Source organism: Callithrix jacchus, chromosome 3 (genome assembly GCF_049354715.1).
Source record: "Callithrix jacchus isolate 240 chromosome 3, calJac240_pri, whole genome shotgun sequence".
NCBI classification, from domain to species: domain Eukaryota; kingdom Metazoa; phylum Chordata; class Mammalia; order Primates; family Cebidae; genus Callithrix; species Callithrix jacchus.
Window position 1 is genome coordinate 90,392,938 of NC_133504.1, and position 26,424 is coordinate 90,419,361.

The 26,424-nt window shown below is 36.1% G+C and overlaps 1 protein-coding gene across 1 annotated transcript in view; it reads left to right on the forward strand.

The window, feature by feature from the left end:
• The first annotated feature begins 1,105 nt into the window (after positions 1-1,105).
• DKK2 (dickkopf Wnt signaling pathway inhibitor 2) overlaps positions 1,106-26,424 on the forward strand; it is a 103,985-nt gene continuing 78,666 nt past the window's right edge. Inside the window, exon 1 of the mRNA XM_002745512.6 lies at positions 1,106-2,049. Coding sequence (XP_002745558.2) covers positions 1,828-2,049 — 222 coding nt within the window. The 5' untranslated portion in view covers positions 1,106-1,827. The remainder of the gene's footprint in view (positions 2,050-26,424) is intronic.

The following is a 26,424-nucleotide window of genomic DNA, read 5'->3' on the forward strand; positions in this document are numbered from 1 at the left end:
CTTGGAAGTCTTGCCCTTGGCCACCAGACACACCAAACTCAGCGCTTGTCTCCTGCAGCGCTTTCCTGGTTTGCTGAACGGCTGCCACTGGCGCCCCCAAGCGCCAGCAGGTCCTAGTCATTCCTGGAGCCACCTTAGACTTTCGCTGAAGGGAATTGGACCTGGAGAGCAGGAAGCGGGAGGGGGCTGACAGGAATGGGTTCTCTTGGAATTGCAGGGGCTAGAAGGTAGAAAGCCAAGGATGACAGGACCTCAAAGGCTCCCTGCCCGTGTTCATTCCTATCTGGGATTTCCTTTTCGTAATAAGAGCAGTTGCATGGCACTGTAAAGATGCCCAGTCGAGCTGTGAGGTCCAAACCCTTGGAGCATACCGGGAGCACCCCCTTCTTCCCACTCCTTCAGAGACAGACAAATGCTACCCGTGGGGCCGAGTCCAGGGTTCACAAAGAGGAGACTAAAAAGACCCAAATCTAAGGCTCATCTTTCCCCTTCTTTGGTCTGCTTCTTTCCTTTCCACCCTCTATCCGGATCCTTGGCCACCCCCTGGCTCACCTATAGGGCTCCAGCTTCACACATTCCCTGGAAATCACAGGCTAAAGCCGATTATAAGCGCACAAAGAACACAATATTAACGAGCAATGCGCAGATGCTCACTTCTGTAAAGCTTCGGTAGGGCTTTTCCAGCTCTCCTCGCAGAGTCAGGGGCTGAAGACGTGTGGGAAGATCTAAGGAAGGGTGGCAGCGATCAGGTGGTGGCAACTTGTCACTCTCCACTCTCCGTTTCCACCTTTGCCCTCCTCCTGTATCCAAAGACCCCTCCAACCACAGGAGCTGTTGTCAGGAATTAGGAGTCCCTGTGTTCCATTCACCTTATGGAAAAGCTGGATTCCCATTTTCCAGTAGTTATAGGGTGGTGACCGAGCGGGAGGATGAGGAGGGAGAAAAGCTGGAGTGGAAGCAGAAGTAGCACGCGGAGAGGAGGGGCGGGGGAGAGTTGGGGGTGAGAGAAAGGTTTTCACTCTTTGTCGCTCTTGAATTGGGGGCGGAGGTAAAAGAAACCCACTGTGGGAAGCTATAAAAAGCAACGAGGGCAGGGGGAGCGAGCAGAGAGAGACAGAGAGCGGGAGCCCGCACATAGCGCAAGTGCGCTCTCCTGGCAACGCTGTGCAGGCAGCCCTTCGCTGTCCCCTGTAAGTCGAGGGACAACGCTTCAGGGCAACTGTGAGTGCGGGTGTGTGGGACCTCATTTATCTTCAGATCTCGAGGATTCCGTCCGGAGACGTCTCCTAATCCCCTATTAAAGCGCCTACTAACTTTGAAAAGGAGCATTGTGTCTTGCAAAGTTTGACACAAAAAGGCTAGGAAAAGAGAGGACAGAAAAGCAACCGAGTCCGAAGGAGAAAGAACTGGTGCTGGCCTCCCGACCAATTAAGAGGAGAATTAAACCGCCTCCGAGATCCCGCCGGGACCAAGGAGGTTCGGGGCAAGAAGCAACGGAAGCGGTGCGATCCACAGGGCTGGGTTTTCTTGCACCTTGGGTCACGCCTCCTTGGCGAGAAAGCGTCTAGCCTTTGATTGCTTCCAGTTATTTTCAGAACTTCCTGCCCTGGTGGAGAAGCGGGTCTCGCTTGGGTTGCGCTAATTTCTGTCCCGAGGCGTGAGACTGAATTTATAGGGTCTTGGGTCCCCCAACCAGGAAGGGTTGAGGGAACAGAATCTGCAAGCCCCTGCGCCCCAAGTGAGGGGTCCCGTGTGTTGGGGTCCTCCCTCCCTTGCATTCCCACGCCTCCTGGCTTTGCATCTTTTTGGGGACCCCCTCGCCGGGAGATGGCCGCATTAATGTGGTGCAAGGATTCTTCCCGCTGCCTGCTCCTCCTGGCCGCGGTGCTGATGGTGGAGAGCTCACAGATCGGCAGTTCGCGGGCCAAACTCAACTCCATCAAGTCCTCTCTGGGCGGGGAGACGCCTGCTCAGGCCGCCAATCGATCTGCGGGCATATACCAAGGACTGGCATTCGGCGGCAGTAAGAAGGGCAAAAACCTGGGGCAGGTAGGAAACCCCCCCCCCACACACACACTCTTCAGACAGGAGAGGTAGGTGCCAGCTTTCTTGAGCTGGCAGTTTGCCATTGCATCCCGCAACATTCGGAGCTTGGCCCCAGATATAGAGAACAGGCGGCTGGGGAGGGATTCTCTGAAGCAGGGTCTGTGTGGGTGGGGGTGTCTGGGTGGCTGCTGGTCCTGCACTGCACAGAGTAAACGGAGTGAACAGGTTAGGATTCGGTCTCACCTTTGCTTTGGGTTGTGGGCACGTATCAAGATCTAGCTCTTTCCTACGGAGAAAGTGGTCAGGATGGTCCTTCCATTTGACACTGTGATGCAACTGATGAAGATGTTAATAGCCCTATTTATAGCACCTATTAACGTGCCAGGCACAGTTCTAAGCGTTTTACTTATTCACTCATTTAATCTTCACAACTCTGTGAGCTAGATACTTTGCTTTCCCACTCTGCCAATGAAGTAAGTGAGGCACAGATTGATGAAGGATTTGCCCAAGGCACACAGCTAGTATAAGTGGCAGAGCGGGATTTCAGTCTAGACAGTGAGATACCGGGTGTTTGTCCATTATATTTTATAATCCAGAGGGGGAATCACTCCTTTTCAGATTTTTTTCCCTCCCAACCACTTTCTTTCTTCAAAGAAGTAAGGTCACAGACAAAACAACTCCAGTAGATGCACATTTCTCACTCACGCAGAATTGTAAATAAGTCACCCAGAAAGAAGCAAAATGATAAGATGACAATAACAGCGTCCTAGGGTCGCCGGCGATATAGCAAAACGCTGAATGCATTTTTAAGACAGGGAACTTTCCGCAGGGTGCCTCTGTCTCTGCCACACAGACAGATTGAAAGCCACTTGCAAACAGTTATACAAATAGACACGCACAGAGACAGCAGCGTGCACACTCGGTACCAGCTGTGGCTGGCGCGCAGTGGCCAGGAGAGGGGGCTCTGCGGGCACTGGGAATCACGACAGCTCCCCCTTCCGCTCCTTTTGTGGGAAGCCAAAACTAAAAGCCAGTTTGCCAGTGGCACAGGAACTTCGCACAGAAACCTTGCACAGTGTCAACCCCTGGCGGCGGTCCACGCCCCAAAGATCCGAGTTTCCTTGCAGTAGCCTGATGCTGCGGTTCTGCATGCTCTCGGTGTCCTCTGCAGCCCCCTGCCCACAGTGCAGCCAGCAGGGTGAAGGCTGACTGAGAGGGCCAGGCCAGGATGGACCTCAAGACAACACTCAGGCCCGGGCTTGGCCCCTCCTGCCCTCTCACAGGGACATTTTGCAATTTTGCTCGTTTTGCAGGTCTAGAACTCTTCCCAGAGCTTTGAAATGTCAACCATTTCAGTTATCCTTTCAAAGGATTACTAAATCAGCAATCAGATTTTTTTTTAAGGTCTCAGGAATGTAAGAAAGTACATATACGTACATACAAACATAACTGTTGCACGTCCTCACACGTATACATATCTACGCCTGTATGTGACCACTTTCATTCCTTTCCTCTCCCAGGAGACACCCCAGGATTTTCAACAGCAATAAACCTGACAGTTTCTTAGAAGTCTGTCATGAGATGGGACAGGGGTTAGAAAGAATGGATCTTCTCAATCCAAATCATGACTCGTCTAATGCTACTGACTTCAAATTTCATGTTCCCAATTTAAGAAAGCTTAATATGAAGTTCCTCCAAGGACACAGGGAAGGACTCAATAGTCTTGAGGTTCCTTTCCATTCTATGTATTTTCTGGGAATTTTTGGAAAGCGCTTTTTGTTTCTGTCCCACAATTGGGCCCACACACCTGATGTTCCTCTGTCAGAAGGTCAGTTACCTGCGTCTTTTCATCAGTCATAGCATTACACAGAGGAGACTGAGGGATGTACCCAGAACTTAGCTGCTGCTTTATGTTTTGATACTATATCTGTGTGTAAATAGGTATAAAATATGTTTTTACTTTCCTACCTCTCCAAATAGCTACTTAATTTGCTTCTTAAAGAGTCTGGAAGTCTACTTATGTCTCCTTAAACTGAGAATTTGTTTATATATTTATTTCACAAATGAGCTGAATTTCTGATATGCCCTTCACAACTTAGCAGTTCTATGGAATATAGTTTATTATATTTACGTAACAGAATCCTAGATTGTTAAAATTTGACATTAGGCTTGTGAAAAAAAATGTTAACATAGTCAAGATAAAGGTAAAACAAAATAAAATTTTGGGTTGAATAGCAGCAGGATAGCTGGCCAATAGGAAGATTTTATTTTTGATGTTATTGTTTAACAAATGATCTAAAATGTGTATTATTATGAAGAAACACATAGAAAAATATTTTCCCTTTGAAGTAAAAAGAATATTTATTTGGATACTTATGAGTCTTTTTATCTTCTTTATTCTATAGTTATGTGGTCACCAACATTCTTAGTATTATTTTCAGAAATGAAATGGAAATTAGGAAGGCTGTTATAGGGAAGCTGTCATTTCCTTTTGTAGCAAAAAACTCTAGAATTAAAATGTAGCTGAGCTGAATTTTTAGGTACCACAATAGCAAAATATGATTGAAAATATTAGAATCAAACTGCCAACTGATCAAATTAGCTAATCATAAGTATCATCCTAAGACTTAATAAGTTTGATTTCCCCAACGTCATTTATATTTGACAGATGGTGTTGAAATATATTCCTTTCAGGGAAACAGGAGGAAGAAACTATAGGATGAAGCTTCAAGTAGGCAGATTGGAAACGTAGTCCTTGGTGTTCTTCTAAATGGAAATTGAATAATTGCCTATTTTTATTTTTCAGGATAGAGAATTAAATATTGCCACTGCAGAAGAAATACTGAATATTTTTAGTAATTCATTAATCTATAAAAGTGAAAATGAGACTACATGAGCTCTAAATTTTTATTGAAAATTGCCTATTTTCTATAAAAAGAAATATTCTTATTTACAGGAATTCTACTTGTTCCTTAGACAAGGTAGATTATCTGTAATATCACTTCTGGAAAATGTGCCTTTAAATTTTAGAAAAGATTTAGAGAGAGAAAATGCACTGTTCTCCAGAGGTGTTACATTTCTCAATTTTAGGTTTGCTTTCAAAGACAAAATATGAATTATGATGGAAACTGACATCGGAAATTGAGAGTGACAGTATTCAGATGACTGATACAGAATGAATGAAAAACCTAACTGCTGCATATCCACATCAATGTTTTAATTTGCCTTTTATTAGCAGCTATTGCTAATAAGTACTGCATATATGTACTATATATGTATACAGAATAAATTAAGTTTCAGGACTGTTACAAATATATTTACATAATATATATTTTAATAAATACATCAATTTCTAAGGAGATTGTTTCAGATGTTCTAAATTAAAAGTAACTGCAAACAAAATCTTCAAAGTCATGTGAATAAATATATTTTGATGAAGTATGCTGTTGCTCGATATTACCTCTGAAGTTTGAGGTACTGACTTTTATGGGCCATCATCTTCAAAAGAAATTTTAAAAACTCAAACTATTTAAAAAAATTAACTTTTTCAATTCACATTTTTTTCTGTGTGAATAAAAAACCTTTGGATTTATGTTGTAATTGCTTCTTTTATTCTTTTTGTTTTGTCCTTTTGAGATGGGCAGATGAATTTAATTTGAATGCAATGCAGTAGCATTTTGTAATTCTTTTAAAAGTGAATAGAATAGTGATATTTATAGTTATATTTTAAATGTAGATAAGCTTTTTGGCATGTGTTTCTAAATAGAAGCTATGGCTTAACATAAATTCAGATTCTATGATTTTCTAATATGACTTGGAAACTTGAAGGACAGTGGTTTGGATGAAGTTTTGTTGTGAGAAAAGAATTCTTGAAATTCATGGAAACAGAAGCTTGAAAGAGCTGGTTAAACAGCACTAATATTTGTAGATTGCATTTTCTTTAATAAAAGTATGCTGTATCTGTACACACAAACATTCATGAAAGTGCTCACTGAAATCTATATACTCTATTTTTGGTAGGTGATCTCTTCACTTTCTGTAATTATCTATGCCTTTTTCTTTTTCTAACCTCAGCCCAACTTTTTCTTGATTAAGAGTAAATAATCTGCTAGCTTCTCTGGACATTGACTAACACTAAACATAATCATGAAAGCAAATCATTTTTATGATGAAATTTTCAAAAATAAAAGAATTTGAAATAATCTACATTACGTTTCCTTTCCTCTCACCATGAATTATAGAAAATTGATAGCTGATACAAGTGGAAAGTTAACTCATGAATAGCAAGAAAAATATTTTAATGATAATCTCATATGAACATCCATCATTTTATTTTTGTGCTTGACTAGAGAGAGCAAGAGGACAGAGTTGCTCAAACTTACTCCAGCTGTGACTCTGACCCTATCATAATCTTCTGGAATATTCTTCTCCAATACAAACTTTTGCCCCCTCTTCTTCTTTCCAAGATATTTTGAAACTTGTAGATTTAAGATTAGGTAAGGCAATGTGGTAGAACTATAGCTAGTATGTTCTGATCTAGGAAAATATTGGCTCTCCATTTTCTTACAAAATTGCTTTCAAAGTACATTAAAATAATCAGTTACATTTTAGAAGAAATGCATAATAGTTAACATATTTACCATTTTAGACTCAGTCTCTCATGGCTGTTTATTCTTTAGTATTCAGTTAACAGCAAAATCAATTACAATCTTATTTCTGCCTGCGACTTTCTGACGGCCTGTTGGAGTTGTTTTACTTCCTTTTGCCTCTAGTCACTTATACTCATTTATAACAAGGAGATCAACCTGTTTTTAATTATTTATCTGATTGTTCAAAAGGTTTATGTGACATTTGTGTCTGCCTGAGCCTCTTACTGAGTCATTTTTTAACAATCCAGAAGCAAAAACCCAAAGGAAGTAAGATTAATCATAATTAATAGACATTTTCCATTATGTAGCATCAATTTAAGATTTTACAGAAAGATTAAATACAGAATGCATAAGAAAAATTTAGTATTACTGTTTAAGGTAAGCAAAGGTCAATTTTCTCTTTCTCCTCTGTCCACTCTTTACAGGAACTAGAGCAGAATAACCTATTTTCTCTAATTGTTTTGTGAGGACAAATATAAACCATTCTTTCAAAGAGGTCAATTGATACAACATTTGGTAGTTTCTTTTCTTTTCTTTGTAATGGCAAATTGAATCAAAGAAAACTTTAAGGCAGAAAGATTTCAATATTCCAGTTCAATTGTTTTTTAACTGAAGTAATTGGTTTATGTATCACTAACAACAGAATTGCTACTCCTCTAACACATATTCCACAGCCCCTGAAAATGTACAACAGATTCTATTTTGGGAATCTTAATAATAGTTTAGATTTTCTCTGTGCTTTAAACAATAAATTTAGAAATAAAATCAGCAAAAACACAAAGTGGTAAATTTCTAAAAAATGTTACTTGTCTTTTTCCACAGAGTCCAAAGGGACAAATGGACTTCAAATATCCTTTTAAATACTTTGCAGTATCTAATTTAAAACAAATAAAACAATCTAAAACAAAAAAGAACAAATCTAAAATAAAAATCAATGAGTAAATAAATAAATGAAATGGCAAAATAGTGTCATAATTAGGAAAGATGACTTCTCAAAGTGGTAGATCTGTCCATACCTTCCCTGAGAGACATTAGATCTTCATGTTATGCTTTATCATCTGGAGTAAGATTGTTCTTTCTTCAGGGGAATAGAAAAAGTGAGTAATCTTCAGGTATATTATTTCCTTAAACGATCTTGCAAAAACTTATGGCACACATTAAATTAGAATGAGGGATACCATTGATTGGGTATTTACTCTGTGCAAGACATGAAACTAAATGCTCAATGGCAGTAACTCTTTTGATCCTCTAGGCAGCCTTTTGAAGCAAATCCTCCTTATTTTTACAAATGATGAAACAGTTAATAAATAATAGATATTCCCGAGACACAGAGAGGTTATACAATGTATAAAAGTCTCACCACTGTAAATGGAGAAAGCTAAAGTTCAAACCTAAGCAACCTAATATTAGAACACATATGTTAAACCACCTTGTTATGCTGCTAAAATATGCTGTTATTCTGAATTTAGGAGAGAACATGAAATCTTACTCTTCCCTCTCTGTACTTGAGTGACATGGGTATAACCCCAATTTCATTAAAAGCCACAGCAACACCCAAACTCTGTTGCTCCCAGCTGCTACTGTGAGAAGCCCAAAGTATGTTAGTACTTCATGGATACTAAACAGGCACCATAGCAATCCATTATTCTCATCTCTGTTTTCACTTGCCTCCCTGCCCTCCCACACATCCCTACAGTTCTTCTACTCTTTCCCATTAAAATATAAAATTATAGCATCACCCCAAGTGGAAAGCAGATTCTGTTGCATGAAGTTTGTTTTCTCTTCTTTTCTCATACCCAACAACAAATTCCCCTGTCCTCATCTTCCTGAATCTGAATGTCTTTATGTGGCAGAGAAGTGCAGACTTTCCCAATGGCCTCTCTTTAATGACTTTTTTGCTTTGGCTGGCATGTCTTACATCCTGATCAGATGGGGGAATTTCTCTAAATTTAGAGTCTTGTATTGTTTTTGCTTTTTCCTGACCTTTAACCTCTTCTAGCTGCCATTCAGAGAATCAGATGCTTGGCATCAGCACCACAGCACTACAATTTCCAAATGGGTTTTAAACTCCACTCACCACTGATTAATTTAATGTGTTTGGAAAAGTCACTTAATCTCTCTAGCCTTTCTTTTTTTAATATACCCATAAAATAGGGATAACAGTAACAACAACAACCATAAAAGGAATAATGCTTAACTTACTGGTCAATGGTGAGGATAACATACATTTAAAAAAATCTTTGAAGAAGAAACAAGTGCATTTAGTTATTGTGCTGATGTCATTATTACCACTGCCATTACAGAAATAAGTAAAGTCAAATGCTCATGCACCAAATAAGAACTGGCAGCTTAATCTTCCCCACTAATCCGGGGAGAGGTGGCTAAACTAATGCGTATGATATACAAGAAGGAAACAAATGAACTCAGTTACTCTGAGGCTAAGAAGTATAAAGCAAAACAAGACAAAATAAACATACACATACACATGATGTCACATTTCTACTATTGAATGTTTACATCAAGAGAGATAAGTCAATGTCATCTTGTAGAAAATAAGCAAACTGGCACATAATTAAGTAATTAGTGGAACTGTGGAAAGAGCATGGAAACATCGGTACCCAGATATCAACAATACAATCCTAATAGGTGGAGGTCATACGCAAGACAGCATTTGTTGTTTAACCACAAGAACCAAAATAACTGAATAAGATGTTAGTCTAATTCTAACAGTATAAATTTGGTATTTTCCAAAGGGAGATAGCCCCTGCAAAGATAAGATTCTTGACACTTTCCACATAGTGTATTGGCCAAGACAACTTGCTAGGATTTTGGAAGGCTGACAACCTTTGAGAACTTTTTTGTGTGTGATTTAGATAAATTGAAAATATTTCAGTAATGTTAAATCAAGAGTGAAATACACCTCATGGAAGCATGTGATATGTTTCATTGAACATACTGAAAATAAACTGTCAGTAAACGTTTCTAACTGGTAATGGAGGAAAAAAACTTCAAGTTAGAGGCAGAGGGAAGAGTTATCATTTAAAATCACCTGAAATTACAATTACATTAAAATAATGGTTTTCACTTGCTCATGCTATTTCCTCCTAACCCTTTGAAATTCGGAGCAGCAGGTATTGTGTGAGTCTCCTGAAATCCAGTCTTTTTATCCCATTAGCCATGCTCCGTACTCTCAGCAGCCTACTGTCTATTACTTATGCCTAATTTACTCCTTTGTATGTTTACTGTTATGTGATTTCTATTTTCTTTTCTTGTTCATTCCTTCTTATTTTCTTCTCTTATTTCTCCACAATTATCTCCCTATACATGTGGGCATTTCCTCCAGCTCTCTCACAACAGTCCTCTTTTCTTTCTGTTCCACTTTCTCTTCTTTACTGACGTTATTTTCCTTTTTGGAATCACCTGCCACATATGCAGCTATCTACTTTGAGCTTTATAAAATTATAAGTCCCATTTCTTGCTCAAATGTTTTGGAAATCCTGCCAGAAATAACAGCAACAACAACAGAAAGCCCTTGACAAGAAAAATTACACCTTTTTGGTTAACCTCATATTGTCTGGATTCGGGCAACCAAGTCTTCATGATTTCTCACAGTTAGCAAAAAAGCCTATCATTTAAGTAAAGCTATAACAATCAAGCTGACTGCTGAAAATTCATCCTGTGCTCTGGTATGTCTTACCATTCACGAGTGATGAAAAATGCTATGTAGGTTCTTACCAAGAAAAGTGCTTTTTGTTCCTGTAACCCTACTTCATTAAATATTTGAAGTTTAAGTGGACTTCCATTTTTTTTACATGTGATGGACTTGTTAAAGAAACTGATGTCTGATTAGAATGTGCAAGTTACTATGACTTAAGCTCATAAAATGTTAATATGAACATATATTTTAAATAATATATATTTATATTTTGAACTATGGACTAAAGAGTTTTTTGCTATTTGTTTTTCATAAATAATTTATTGATTTTCAGAGTGAAAAACCTTCTTAACATTTGCTTTTAACCTGATAAGACTCTTCCAAAATGTCCAAATATTTTAATAAGCAAGAGGATTCTTCAAATGTGCTTAAATATTATATGTGCTTAAATATTTGCTTGAATGCAAATATCAATCAAGATGGAGAGTTTTACAGAAAGGACCAAGAGAAACTTTTATTATTTAAAAGTTTCAAGAACTTACATGATAGACTAAAACAGAACACAGAACTGGATGACACATTGGGAATTACCTAATTTAACTTGCTCATTTTACGTGTGAGAAAATCTGACTAGGATATATTTCATGATCTGCCTAATGTAGTATAATCAATGCCTGTGACAAAGAAATTTCCACTGTAACTTGCATCCTCTGGCTTCTAATATAAACATTTCAAATAATCAGAAGCAATGATCTCTGTTAAATCTTGAATAACAAAGCTCTGTGGAAGAATTAAATTCAGTTGCCTTAAATTGATTGACTACCTTGTGGGAGATAAATCATACATAGACTCTTTTTCAGCTCTAAATTTATATAGGTCAAAATGTATCATCAAAGTTTACAATGTGACAATGACAACTGTGTCAATCAGTTTTAAACAAAAGGAATGAAAGGAAGTGGCTTGGACTGTTTTGTCTTTGCTCACTTTTCCAGTACTGACACTTTAAAGACATGGTTAGCAAGAAACCTGCCTGGAATGTCTGCACGGCAATGGCAGGAGCACACAAAAGAAGGGACAAAAGTGGCGGTGGGGCCGCTAAGAATGCAGACTGCTTGACCTTTGTCCAAGTGCCAACTAGGATAGAGCCCAATGGCTTTTAAACATTTCTGACAGAGGAAGAACTATATTTTACATTGTGATTCTGTAACCCCTCTTCTCCACTCACACTCCTAAAAAAAAGTATGAGAAATAAACACTCTTACTGTAGGTAATGCAGTATGACTTTTCAATTGTAGTCCTTTTCCTCTCTTCAGCTGGGTGCTATTCTACACAGAAACTGAAGCTTCTCTTCAGCTCTGTTCTATCTTTAAAAAAAAATTTTTAAAAACATATATCATTATTCATTGAATGGATTTGAATACCACCGACCCATTAGACCACGGCCCTGCCCTGGCAGAGAACTCGGGGCTTGTGCTTGGTGATTAGCAGTGTTTCAGGAAGACACTGTCTCAGAATCAGCTCCAGTGAGGGATGCCAGAAGCAGCCTGAGCTTCATGTATAGAAGCATCCATTTTCTCAGACCTCTCCCGGTTTCCCTTCTGCAACTTCCTAACTTTTGGTTTACATGGGAGGGACCTCTTTGCCTGGGGATATGCTTAACCTCTTCCTTTCTCTCTACTTCAGGAGTAAGTGAGCCATAACTATTGAACATTTGATACTTTGATGTTTCATGCATTATTAATCTGTGGCTGTCCCCATTGCTGCCTCTGGGTATATGCATTGTGCACTATCACACTTTCATTTCTAAGAACATACTGTTGAATGTGGTTACGATTTCCCCAGGCGATAGCAGGTGAGCCTGAAAGAGCATTGGATATCAATTTAGAAGAAAACCTCATTAGACTATTTTTTAAAAATATGCTGGGCCTCAAAGAAATTATCTAACACCTTTAAGCATTGGTCTTTTATTTAATCAGTAAAATGGTGGTCATAATATTAAGTCCTTTCTCTATCTCTTTGTAAAACATAAAACACTACTTATTTGCCTCAACATCATTAGAAGTTGTTTTATAGAAAAGAAATTTAAGACCATTCCACCCTGAATCTATAAAGTGCAAATGTGAATTAAGCAGTTAGAATCAAGCAGAGAATAATTTATAAATTTGGAATCATGAATTCAGTTTCTGTTTTGATGACTGCTTTTTAAAAGTATGGGTGGAGACATTGAAAATAGAATATTTTTTGTTTGCTTTTTCCTTTTGCCTCTTTGTTTTGAATTTCTTGGATTTGTTTAAAAAATGAGTATCAGAAGTCATACTTCCATATTTCTGGTAAGAACTTAGTTTTTTTATTCTTGCAGGCGGGCTACAAATAGTTCTCTTGCCTGCTGCTAGAATATCCTCACTATTCAAGAAGAGCCCTATGCCTGTATTTTTTTCTGTCATGCCTGGGATGTGCTACTATTTACATATTTTAAAAACACCTTGGAAGGTACGACCAGGGTCTCAATAATAGATATCAGTGTATTTTTAAGGTTCTGAAACTAAGCTTTAGGGTCATATTTTGGATATGTTATTGGTTACAGGCTTCAGAATAGACAGAGTTCAGAGCAACAGCCAATTGTAAAGCCAGGTTGTACTGAAGCACAACCACATGGATTAGGACAAAGGAAATATATTTTGTCAAAAACTTTTTAAAGAAGAAAGTGTCTTTCCAAAGCTGTTGAAAACACATTATTGTATTGCTACGGAAGCATCAAACAATGTAATAGATCCATTTAGTCATATTATATGTGCAGGAATCTCAGAGTGGTAACATAATACATATACATATAAGGGTAAAATTTGTGTTAGGGAACTAGTGTGATTCTTTTAAATTATTGTTATTAGGCTTTATTCTTTTTCAGAGCAGTTTTAGTTTTGAAAAAAAAGTTTAATCAAAAGTATAGTGATTTTCATAAACTCCTTTACCTTTTTCTTTCCCTAGCTTCCACTATTATTTGTAACTTGCATTAGTATGGTAAATTTGTTACAAGTGATGAGTCAACACTGATACATTATTAATAACATCCATACACAAGGGTTCACACTTTGTGTTGTACATTCTATAGATTTTGACAAATGTATAATGACATGTGTGCATCATTATAGTATCATACAGAATAATTTCAGTGTCCTAAAAATCCTGTGTTCCACCTATTTACCCTTTCCTCCTCTCTAATGCCTGATATTCACTGATCTTTGTACTGTATCTTGTTTTGCCTTGTCCAGGAGGTCATGCAGTTGTAATCATACCATATGTAGCCATTTCAGATTGGTTTCTGTCATTTACTAATATGTAATTAAGATTCTTCCAGGCCAGGTGCGGTGGCTCACGCCTGTAATCCCAGCACTTTGGGAGGCCGAGGTGGGTGGATCATGAGGTCAAGAGATCAAGACCATCCTGGTCAAAATGGTGAAACCCCGTATCTACAAAAAATACAAAAAAATTAGCTGGGCATGGTGGCATGTGCCTGTAATCCCAGCTACTCAAGAGACTGAGGCAGGAGAATTGACTGAACCTGGGAGGCGGAGGTTGCGGTGAGCCGAGATCATGCCATTGCACTCCAGCCTGGGTAACAAGAGCGAAACTCTGTCTCAAAAAAAAAAAAAAAAAAAAGATTCTCCCATGTCTTTTCACAATGTTTCTTTTATTTTTATAAGCTAAAATTGTTTTACAAAATAAATGAATACTCTTAGTTTTAGCCAGCTCTGAGTGTAATCTTTGAATTCTAGTTTACTCAACATCCGAGCAAAAGTAATGAATTATATTAACATGATTATTACTCTTTAATAACATGGAGAAAAGTTGATTATACTCTATAGAAAACTTGCAAAGACAGAGACTGTTGTGGCAAAAGTAAGGCAAAGGATTATAAGCTATCAATTATATAAATAGATTCTCACCAAAACTTCTATATATCCACCTTCCCAGGGGTTTTATCTATTTGGACATCTGACAGGCAACTCAAATTGAACATGTTCCAAAACTAAACACAGAATTTATTTCTCTTAAAGCTGCTTCTCCTCTTGTATTCCATATAAAAGTTATTAGCATTACCACCCAACCATTTGACCAAGCTAGAAACAATGTAAGCTTCCTGCTTTTATCCCTCCTCCAAAGCAATTATACTGTAATTTATAGGATTCTACTTCTTCCCTAATATTAATCATTTTTTACTGATTTATTGCCATACCAACTTTTAATTGCCTTGATTCAGACCATTATTTCTCAATGGATTACTATGATATTGTAAAAGTTTTCTACTCTCTGAAACATCATCTATACTATTTCTAAAGTGAGCTTTCTAATGTAAAACTCTGATCAATCTATTCTCCATCTATGTCCACTTTAAAACATGGAGTCTAAACTTCTCAACATGGCACACAATGTCATCAGTTATCTTATTTCTCTCTCCGGTGTCCCTCAGGCTGCACAGCTCATACATAGCAGAGCTGAGATTTAAGGCCAAGCCATCAATTAAGTCTGTATACTTAACCTATTTAATCACTGTGCCATGTTTTCTCATATAAGTTGGAGGCCAAAGAAACCAGCTACAGACCTTCTATTGGTACATTTCAAAATTCAGATGTGATTCAAATTCTTCAGATAAGTCAGTAAACTTGCTAATTGCTTACTTCTTAAGTATATTAAATGCTATGATCATAGTCAACAAACATTGTACAAGATATATGTAGCACTAAAAACAAATATAATGCATTTGAAGCATCTAGTTGAAATTTTAAGGTTGAAAGAGGCTCCCAGAAATTGTCTAGTTCATGATTCTATTTCTAATACAGTTTTAGAACTGGACAACTTGATATTTTCTTTTTCATAAAGATTTCTAAGGGTGAACACTTGCATTTTATCTCTTGGTTATCTAGTTAACTTCAGTTAAAAATGGAAACATTCTGCTTTTTGTTACAAGTGAAGCAAATGAATAAAATAAAGTAGATATCAATGTCCACTCAAAAACCCTTCTTCATTAACAGAAAATGTAATTAAGGGATTTTAGTAATCATTTCTTCACAGACTATACCCTGGCTCTTTTGGCAAACAGTCAGGCTGACTTGTAGGTACAAGCAAGCTATTTCCATAAACAGACAGGAAAAGGTCTCACTGTGCTGGGCATTATGCTAATATTATAAAGAATTGATGTCTGTTTTTTCCCCAAAATATTGTAGAAGAAATTAAAATTTGTTGTTTTTTTTTCTTCATAAATGCCTCACTTTCCTGAGAAAGTCTGATTCTAACTTTGTAATTTTCAAAGCACTAAAAAAATATTAGTGAGAAGATGCAGACTCACAGGGAATTAGAAATCTGGGGAGAAATAAGTTGATGTGTAGGCGTCAGCGGTGACCTCGGCATGAATTGGTGGAGAGGCATCAGTAAAGTGAACAAGAACTTACTAGAGGCAGGACAGAGCAACAGAAAATGTGCTGGGAATTTTCTTTTCTTTTAAAATTAATTTTAGAAATAGTTTACATGTTTATAGGCCATAACTTTGGGACCATAAAAATGTTATATATATTGGTTAACATATCACATTCAAAATACTTGGCTCTGAGTAGCTTTTTGTTGTTTCCATGAACAAAGTCCTCACAGAAGGCGAGAATGTCAAATAAATCTGTGGTTTCTCCAAATAATTTTTTAATCTTCCTATAAACATTCTGAGTCAAGGATTCAGCATTGTGATTTTAATTGTCAACTTTTCAATGTCAATTGCTCGAAGATGGAAAACCCTCAGTTGGGTTTAGAAAGTCTTAAAATTGAAATGTAATATTATTTTATAACCAGGTCTTCTCCATTAGAAGAACATGGTCAGAATTTATGTAGTATGCTTGTTATTTCCTAGAGAATCATGATGTTCCAGAAACAGTTAATGAACGTAGGTCAATGGTATGTTCTCAACCCAAAAGCCATCCTTTTTCTGAAAGAGGAGGCAGGAACAAATCATACTCAGTACAGTTCCCCAGAGTCCAGTCTGGTGGCACACGTTACTTCATGTGCAACTTAGTTAAAATGTGGGCACAGAGACACACACATGCAAAGCCTGTCAAAAATTATTTTTAAAATGAGTTCAATTGTTTTAGATTCCACATATAAGTGAAAACATGTATTATGTGTCTTTCTGTGCATGACTTGATTATTCTACATTGTATTTAATAATTATAATATCACTTGTACTCATAGATTTATACAATTCTAAATTGTCAATTTAAAATAATTTTTAAAAATTTTAAAACGTTATAAAAAAATGCAAACCCATCACATTAATATTAAGAGGAAAGACTAAACTTCTTAACCCAGTAAAAATGTTCTTGCAGTTGTTCAAATTAATACAATACGTCCAAAGTACTCTTTGGAAATTCTTGTGAATTTTCTGTTTGCCTATTTGCCCTGCTGCTATCTTCCCAACACTTTTCAGGAGGAAATGGCTTTTTAACAAGAAAAATCCTCTTGAAATTACATTTGCAAGTGGGTCCCGGCCACAGCAGCTGCAATGCATTGTAACAATTTTGGTCTTTTTGTTAAAAGCATAAGTGGCCAACACTCAGGTCTTCTGCCACAGCCATCCCAGTGATTGACAAATTGAATTGAAGTGTGTACTGTTAATTTTCTTGTTAAAAAATAAAAGCTTTCAACACAAAAGAGAAACTATATTTGATGGCCTGAATCTTACAAAATTATGATCTAAAAATATAACCCTGGTTTTTAGTAGGAATCAATAAAGAATAGCGTAGCTCAACCTCACCACTAATGGTTGTTTTTTTTTTCTTTTTATGTCCATTTCTGGGACAGTCAGACACTAACAAGGAAGATGCTCTAATGGTGGAACCAAGATATTCTGGATATTCAAGGACTATTTCAAATATCTTAGGAAAACAAAGCCAAAGCAATGAACATATAATTGATGATAAATCCATGCTATTGGAATTAAGAACTGTACACTCAGTGAAGTTTCGTGTGTGTGTGTGTGTGTGTGTGTGTGTGTGTGTGTGTGTATGAGAGTTTATTGACAAAGACACAAGGTCAAACTTCCCCCAACCCCTACCTTTCCCCAAAACAAGACCCAACAAGAACAAAGGAATGAGAAGCATTCTTAGGGCAACATTTCCCCCATCCCCCTCCCCATTTATTTTCAGAGTCTCAAGCTTCACAACACAGACATACAGAGCAAGCAGGCTTGGGTGGGGACAGACACTCAGGGAATCTGTGACCAGCAGAAGAGTACAGTGAAGTCTCAATAGCAATCCTCACAGTGAGATTTAATGTAAGGTTTTGAAGGACTGATATTCTGTAGTTAAGATGCATGGAAAGGAAAGGAAGAGCGTAACTGACTGCTGCTTTTAACACAATGATGAACAAAATCAAGTAGGGTAAATAGACCAACTTCCAAATCATAGTCACTGCTTATCTGTGGATAATGCAGACTGACATAAAATGTGGTATCAGTATACTACTCCAATGTATTCCTAGCAAGCCACATGCAGCATTGGTGTGACTAGATATTTGAAAAATACATTCTTGTTTCTGGAAGACAGTGACAGTTAACCTTTGTGGAGCACTTACTTTATGCAAGGAATTTTATGTTGCCTCAGTTAATGTTCCCTAAACCCTGTAAGCTTCTGTTATGTACAGATTACTCAGTAAATTTTTGAAGGAGGTAATCAAAAAGGAAGGATGATACCAGAAAAGTAACCATATAAGTTTTGAGCAAGCTCAGCCTTTGGTATCTGTGATTCCATGTGACTCAGTTTCAAGCTGAGAATTATTTAATTATAATTTTAATATAGGACGGTGTTGCTTCTCTAAGTGAGAAGACTACTTAAATTTTGTTTTTGTTTTTGTAAAAGTAATGAGATTGGTTTTTGCCTAAATTGGGGTTCTGTTTTGTTTTAGGAAGTTAACATCTGTGCCCACAAACTCTCAAAACATTGTTGAAGTTCTTGTCCGCTAGTCTCTGAGGAGAAAATCCAAAATGACCATAATATTCAAGAGGAGCAGGTTGTAAATCTCTCCCCAAAGCAAAAAAAAAAACAAAAAACAAAAAACAAAAAACCACCACCAACAAAAACAACAACATTCTAAATACCTGATAACTACTAGTAGTTACTGGAAGGTAGCAGATTGCAAAACAAGGACTTAGAGATAGTTTGCGGGAAATTCAGGTCCCCAGATTGCAAGTGTTAGTTTATACTTTTTTACATGTCAGTTTTAGGAGGAAAAATGATTGGCAGTTAATACTAATTATTCAATAGAGTTCATATTGTTCACTGTGTTTCCTCTGACCAGATTTTCAATGATCAGAACAAGGTATGGGTCAAATATTGGATCATGTTTTAGAAGGGCTAGGAAAGAGAGATATTCCCCTGTTGGTCTGATTGTCACAAACCCCACAACCCATAGAGCATTTCTGGAATGTGCATATGTTTAACACCTGGAATTTTCTGAGAATTATACTCATACTTCATCTGTCATCAGAATGAAAAGCCAAGGGCCAACTAAAGGAGAATTTCTGAGGCAATTCTTCTGGAGCTAGCAATATACCCTACTTGTCATCTCTCAGACATGAGCCTTTAATCCCCTCTTCCTAAAATTGTTTATTTTAAAATATGAGAAAGGCTAGAGATGTTACAGCCGAGCTCTGAGCTTTCTCTTTTAAGAATCTAATCCTTCAAACCCATCTTCAGCAAAGAAACTGGCATTTCATGTGCTGAGCAGATGATGTTCTGCAACGCTGGCCAGCCCACATGTACAGCTGGGCCGGTCTGGCACACAGGTGTTCTGATTTGGAACTTCTTGAAATTCTGACACCACACTCTCCTCCATTGGGAAGTATGACTTGGCTCTGCTATTTTCTAGTGACAACAGATACACTGACCTAACAAAAACAGCTCCAGCTAAGGTGATAACATAACCCTCTGACTCAGATTGAGCTCAGATCGAGTGTGTATGGTGTGTTTTAAGAGTCTGGGCCAACTTTTTGGTTTTGATTTCCTCTTTTCTATTGTGTATTGTCATTCATGTTTCCTCCCTTCACCTCTCAGAATTTTGGGTACTTCTAAGAAGGGTGGGAACATCCCACGGTGGGAAAAATGCTGGAGTAATCAAACAAAGCTAAAAATCTGTACTGAAATGGGTGGTTTTTCAATCATTGGTAAATATTGAGCAATCACATTCCAAAGTTTAGTCTGCAAGCATTTACAAATGAGAAAAACTAGCAAATTCATGAAACTTTTATAGCATTTGACAAAACTACTGTAAAAGTAAAAGGAGATTTCAAAAATATAGGCAATAAAGAAGAAATTTTGTTGCTGTTCCTTCTGCATAATCTTTTATATAATCATTTCAGTCTCACCAAAAATATTTCTCAGTGCAGAGCCCAGATGTTTTGAAGTTTTCTTTCTTTCTTTTTTTAAGAAAGCAGTATTTAAGAACTTTTCCATTCCTTTCCATCTTAATAACAGCTGCTTCTAACAACTGCTTATAATGAGCTTGGCTAAATGGGAAAAATAATAGTGGAAATGAATGAAAGTAGATTGTATCACAGTTTAGAGCTTTATATTGTGTCATTTCTTTGTCTCTGATTCTCTCTAACAAAAACACAATTTTGAAAATTGTCTCATTTCATAAAACCCACACATCTTCAGTCAGGTGTGTCCTAAAAAAATCAGTGGGCTCTACCTTTAGATAAACAGCTATAATTGCTAAGCTCAAGAGGAAACTAAAAAATTGTTATCCAGAAGGGATTTTATCCCACTGTATTAAGATAACTTCAACCTTTGCCATTAATCTACAATGAATCATATATTGAAGAGATATTCTGATTTTCAAAGAGGAAATGTTTGTTCTATAGAATGGCAAGCTTGATACTGATTCTGGATTAATTATAGAATGGATTATAAAATTAAATACTTAGGAAAATAGAGACACCTAAGAAACAAGATAGGTCTACTCAGAATAAGTTATGATGAACTAATTTCATTTCTTTAACTTGGGACTGGTATCGGTATGATGCTTTGTCCTCACAATCTCTAGTCATGCCTTTTGTGACTTAATGATTTCCTGGCTTTAAATACCAGTATGTGCCAATGACTCTCATATTTATATCTCTAGGCAAAATGTCTCTTTTGAACTTCATATTAATATATTCAAGTGCCTACTTAGCATTTCCTATAGATAGTTCATATTCATCGTGTTCAAATCCTACCTTTTTCCTTTTCAAACCTGCTGCACCCATGGTGTTCTCCACCTGAGTTGACGGCAAATCTAGTTTCATAATTGCTCAGCCAAAAGCCATGGATTCATCCATAACTCTTCTCTTTCCCTTGTACCCATATTCAGACCACTAAGAAAGCCCCTTTGCTCTATCTTCAAAACATATCCTTAGATCCAAAAAAAAGCATCTCTATAAAAGTATGATAGTACCTCACAGAAAAATAGCTAAAAACAGTAAAAAGAATTAAAAATAGAAAAAAAGTTGCTCACAGAAAAATAATATAGGAATTCAAATTAGGCTGAATAGAATATATATAAGACAGAGCAGATCTTTCTAAGAGAATAGCTTTTATATTAATGTGAGAAATATCTTTTTTTGTAGTCTAGGATCTGTTATTATCTATCTACATGTAGAACAAGAAAAAGAATTGGTATTCTAGACATCAATTAAATAATCAAGTCTGTCACTGCATTGTATCACAGTTTACAACTTTAGATTGTATCATTGCTTTGTCTCTCATTCTCTCTCGCTATAACAAAAACACAATTTTGAAAATTGCCTCATTTAGTAAAACTCACTCATCTTCACTCAAGTGTACCCTAAAAAAAGTCAATGGACTCTGCCTTTAGAAAAACGGCTATAATTGCTAAGCCAGGTCAGGGAGAATTACCAAAGTAGCATTTTTAGCCATGCTCTATAAAAATAGAAAGCACTTTACAAACACTATTCTTTGTTACTAAGAATGGGAATTCTCAAACTTTTTCTTTAGTGACTAGACAACATCGAAATCCATATATGAACTGTATTTTCTTCATGTTTTTTATTTCTTAAAAGTTTTTTTTTATGTTATGGTACACATATAGCAAGCAGTGGATGCTAAGCAAACAAGGAGAATGACTTTCCAGATTTTCTACAATATTCTCTAATGCTCTTATGGTAAGATGGCATCTTAGCACTCCAGACTCAGACTTTCAAATAACTTTGCTCTAATTTGAGCTCTTTGGAAGAGCAGGCCTTACTTGTTGCTTAAGGTTAAGCAAAATTATATCACACAAAAGGTATTATGACAATGTTACCACACCATTTATCATATGTTCCCATTTTTATCTTAAGTATTAAAGTTTTCTCTTTTAACTTTCACTCCTATTACCAATATTCTTTATCTATCAGAGTGGTACATGAACATTTGAGGGAAATTGTATTTTGTTTTAGCAAATAAAGGCATCTGCTTTTGCCTAAATTTCAGGTCATTCTGTGACCCCATTAACAGAAATTAGTATTCATGTATTAAGAGAGATGAAAAGTGCAAAACTATATTAATCGACACTGTGGTATTGACAAAACAACCAATGAAACAGAGAAACTAGAGAGCCCAGATACAGATTAAGACATAGATCATTGTGAACAGAAGGAGTTATTTAAAAAGTGATGCTGGAAAACATTGGGTAATGATGTGGGAAAAAGTGATATTTGAATACTATGTTACTACACACAAAAATTAATTCCCAATGGATTAGTGTTTTAAAGGTAAGAATACTAGTTTGTACAATGTACCATAAAGAAAATAGAAAACAGGCCACTAATTGGGAGATATATATAGTATTTATAGTCAAACTAACTCTTGTATGTCTAAGGATTTATGTTTAGCATGTATACAAAATCCTATAAATCAATAGGGAGTTACCAAAGAGATAAACAATTGAATAAAAATGGGTAAAATACACGAAGAGGCCCTTGGCAGAAGAGCAAAATAGGCCAAAAAGTATTTGTATACAGCCTCGATCTTATTAGTAGAAAAGAGAATGCAAATTAAGATACTGATCTTCCCTTTTATGACATTAATCAAAACTTAAGAATATTGACAACACCCAGTGTGTAAGTGCCTATATGAAACTTTAACATATGCTTCATGGGGGTGTAATTACTGCAATCAATTGGTAATATTTTATAATTCTGGATATTTATATATATTATGATCTAGAAATTCTACTTCTAAGAAAATAACTCACAGAAATGTTTGAGCAACATGCACAAGATAATATGTATAAAATGGACCACAGCACCACTGTTTGTCATATCAAAGACAAGAAACAACCCAAATGTTCATCATCAAGATCATGTATATATAAATTATGGTAGATTAACACAAGGGAGTTAACACTGGTGAATAATTAATCTACGCTTAGAAATGAACATGAATGAAGATTTGAAATACAATGGCTACTGATAGAAAGAAGACTGTGTGTACAACCTATTTTTAATTTTGTTTATAACTAATTGAGACATAAATGTACATGTTTATGAGGTACAGTTATAATACATGTGTACATTATAAAATGATCAAATCAAGGCATTTAGCATACCCATCACCTGAAACTTCTTTCATTTATTTGTGGTGATAACTTTCAAATCTTCTTTTCTACTTATCCTGAAATATTATTATAGTTTACTTTCTATGTACTAGAACACCATAACTTATTCTTTCTATCTAACTGTAAATTTGTACCCCATGACCAACCACTCCCCATCCCTCTCCCTGCTCACCTCCCTCCCCAGTCTCTGGTAAACACTATTCTAGTCTATACTTCTATGAGATCAACTTTTTTAGATCCTACATATGAGTGAAATAATGCAGTATTTTTCTTTCTTTTCATAGCTATTTTACTTAACATAATGTCCTCCAGGTTTATTTGTGTTGCTGCAAATGACAGGATTTCATTATGTTATATAGCTCAATAGTATTCTGTTGTGTATATATGCCACATTTTCTTTATTCATTCATCTGTTGATGGACTTTTAGCTTGATTCCATCTCTTAACTATTTTAAATCATGCTACAATAATAGTAAGAGTGCAGATATCTCTTTGAGATGTGGATTCCAATTCTTTTGGATATGTACTTAGAACTGGAATTGCTATATCATGTCATGGTTTTCTATTTCTAATTTTTTGAGGAAACTCCACACTATTGGTTATAATAGCTGCATTAATTTTCATTCCCACCAACAGTATATGAGTTTCCCTTTTTCTACATCATTGCCAGTATTTGTTATTTTGTCTTTTTGATAATAGCCATTCTTCACATTTCTCTGATGATTAGTGATGGTTAGCATTTTTTTATAGCTCTTCTTTTGAAAACTGTCTATTCAGGTATTTTGCCCACCATTTTTAAATGAGGCTATTAGTTTTTTTGCTAGAGAGTTGTCTGAATTTCTATATATTCTGAATGTCAACCCCTTGTCAGATGCATAGTTTGCTAATATTTTATCCTATTTTGTAGACTTCTTCTCTGCTCTGTTCATTGTTTCTTTTTCTCTGTTGAAGCTTTTTAGTTTGATGCAGTCCCATATGTCTGTTTTTGCTTTTGTTACCTGTGCTTTTGAAGCCCTATCCAAAAATGTATTGCCCAGGCTAATGTCATAAAGCATTTCTCCTGCATTTTTTCCTGGTGGTTTATAATTTCAAGTATAACTGAATTGAGTAGTTAATCCATTTTAAATTGATTTTTATATATGTGAGAGAGAGTCTAATTTCATCCTTTTACATATGTATATCCAGTCTTCCCAGCACCATTTATTAAAGAGACTGTTCTTTCCCTAATATGTATTCTCGGTACCTTTATTGAAAATTGACTGTAAATGTGTGGATTTATTTCTGGGTTCTCTATTTTGTTCCATTGGTTTGTGTGTCTATTTTTATGGCAGTATCATGCTGTTTTGTTTACTATAACTTTGTAATATATTTTGAAGTCAGGTATTAGTATTATGATACCTACGCCTTTGATCTTTTCACTCAAGAGTTGTCTGCTCAGAATCCATTGTGGTTCTATACACATTTTAGGCTTGTTTCCTCTATTTCTCTATGTCTATTTTTTAAACTACCCAAACAAAGAAAAGATAAATAATATGAAGGATAGTGGTAATTTTGAAGGAAGTCAAGGAGTTGGGATAGGGGAGGTAGACTAAATAGAGGCAAATTATTGGTATTGTTATAGTTCTTGGGTTGGATGGTAGGTTCAGTCTTGTGCTGGATAATCTAAACATGTTAAAATATATTTTGCATGTATGAAATATACTTAAAATATTTAAAAATATAAAAAATACATTAAGAGATAATATAAAAGAAATATCTGAGAATCTTTGTCTAACTTGGGGATCTTCCATTTAGGTAAGATACCTGCAGATGAGAGTCAAGATAGAGGCAAATATCTCTGAGTATATCCTCTGAAAAGTATTATCATTTTAAAAGTACTTTATAGAGGGCATATGTTGACAATATCAAGAAAAACCGTATTAGAGAAAATTTTATAAAAGTAGAACTTGGACCTTAGAGAATGCAGTTAAAGCTTTTGCAAATTTCCTCCCAGACCAATGACAAAACCTTTCCCATTCTCATACTTCCCCACCTTTTGGAATATTAACTTGATATATGAACTAGTATATTTTTCTGTTACCATCTTTGAAGATATCCTATTTTGAGTACTTCCTACCTTAGACACAGTATTCATTTAGAAAATCTCATTCCTCCCATCCTATTGCTGTGACTTCCTAGGAAATTGGAGAGAGTTGAAATTGCTTTTAATGAATGAGGAAATAAATAATCTTAAAATCTCAACAAAAGTAATACCGATGAAATTTATTTTAATTGTATTTACAAAAAAATTGTTGCTCAATTGTTCTACTGTGAATGTTCTTTAATCTACTTCATCCTTAGCCTTTTTACTTATAAAGTAAGTGATCTGTCTTAAGCTACAGTAAAACAGGTTTAAATTTCTTAAAAATCTGTGTTTAAACTTTTCCTTCAACATATTATATACATGGGATATGAATTTTGTCAGCACTTGGATTTTGCTTGTTACACATGGAAAGTGTGGTTAAAATAAATTTTGTTATTTAAATGGCAAGTTATATCTAGTTAGTGACTTCCTATTATAAAGACGTTAGAGGAGGTGCTGTTACATTTTAGAAGCAAAATGGGAAATTACTTTTACTAATATATTGAGATAAAAAATTGCCTTATGCCATTGATTATTCAAGTTTGGCCAGGACTCTTCTGAGAAGTCTAAAAGGTCAAAACTCTTTTCACTAACATGCTATTTGCTTTTTCTCACTGTTTTGACATTTGTATTGATGGTGCAAAACATGATGGGTAAAACTGTTGACGCCTTAGCAGAAATCAAAGTGGCAACAAACTGTATGTTGTGTTGTTTATCAACACACCCATAATAAAATCATATATATATATACACACACACACATACATACATACACACACACACACAGACACACTATCAGACAAAGATACATGCCAGTTTCCCTTAAGAATGTCCATGATGAAGCGGCAAATGTTATTTTATTACATGATGACACTCAAAAACCCATATTTTAGATACTTTGTATGATGAATGGGGAGAATGTATAAAGTACCTTTGCTGTTGCTGCATACCAAAATATGATTGTGCAACACTTGAGCTGCAGGTTGAACTGGCAGCTTTATATATATATATATATTTTTAAGTATATATATTTTTTAAGTATATATATATTTTTTACCTAAAAAGACTGACTGACAAGCTATGGTTAATTATACTAAAGTCTTTAGGAAGTATTTTTTCAGAAGTGAACAAAGTGAATATGTTACTTCAGGAAAATAAATTCATAATATTTGTTGCCATGATAAGCTTTGAGATTTCAAGGTCTGCATAATTCTATGAACCCACATTTTCCTCCTTCCTTCCTTCCTTCCTTTCTTTCTTCTTTCTTTCTTTCTTTCTTTTGAGACGGAGTCTCGCTCTTGTTACCCAGGCTGGGAGTG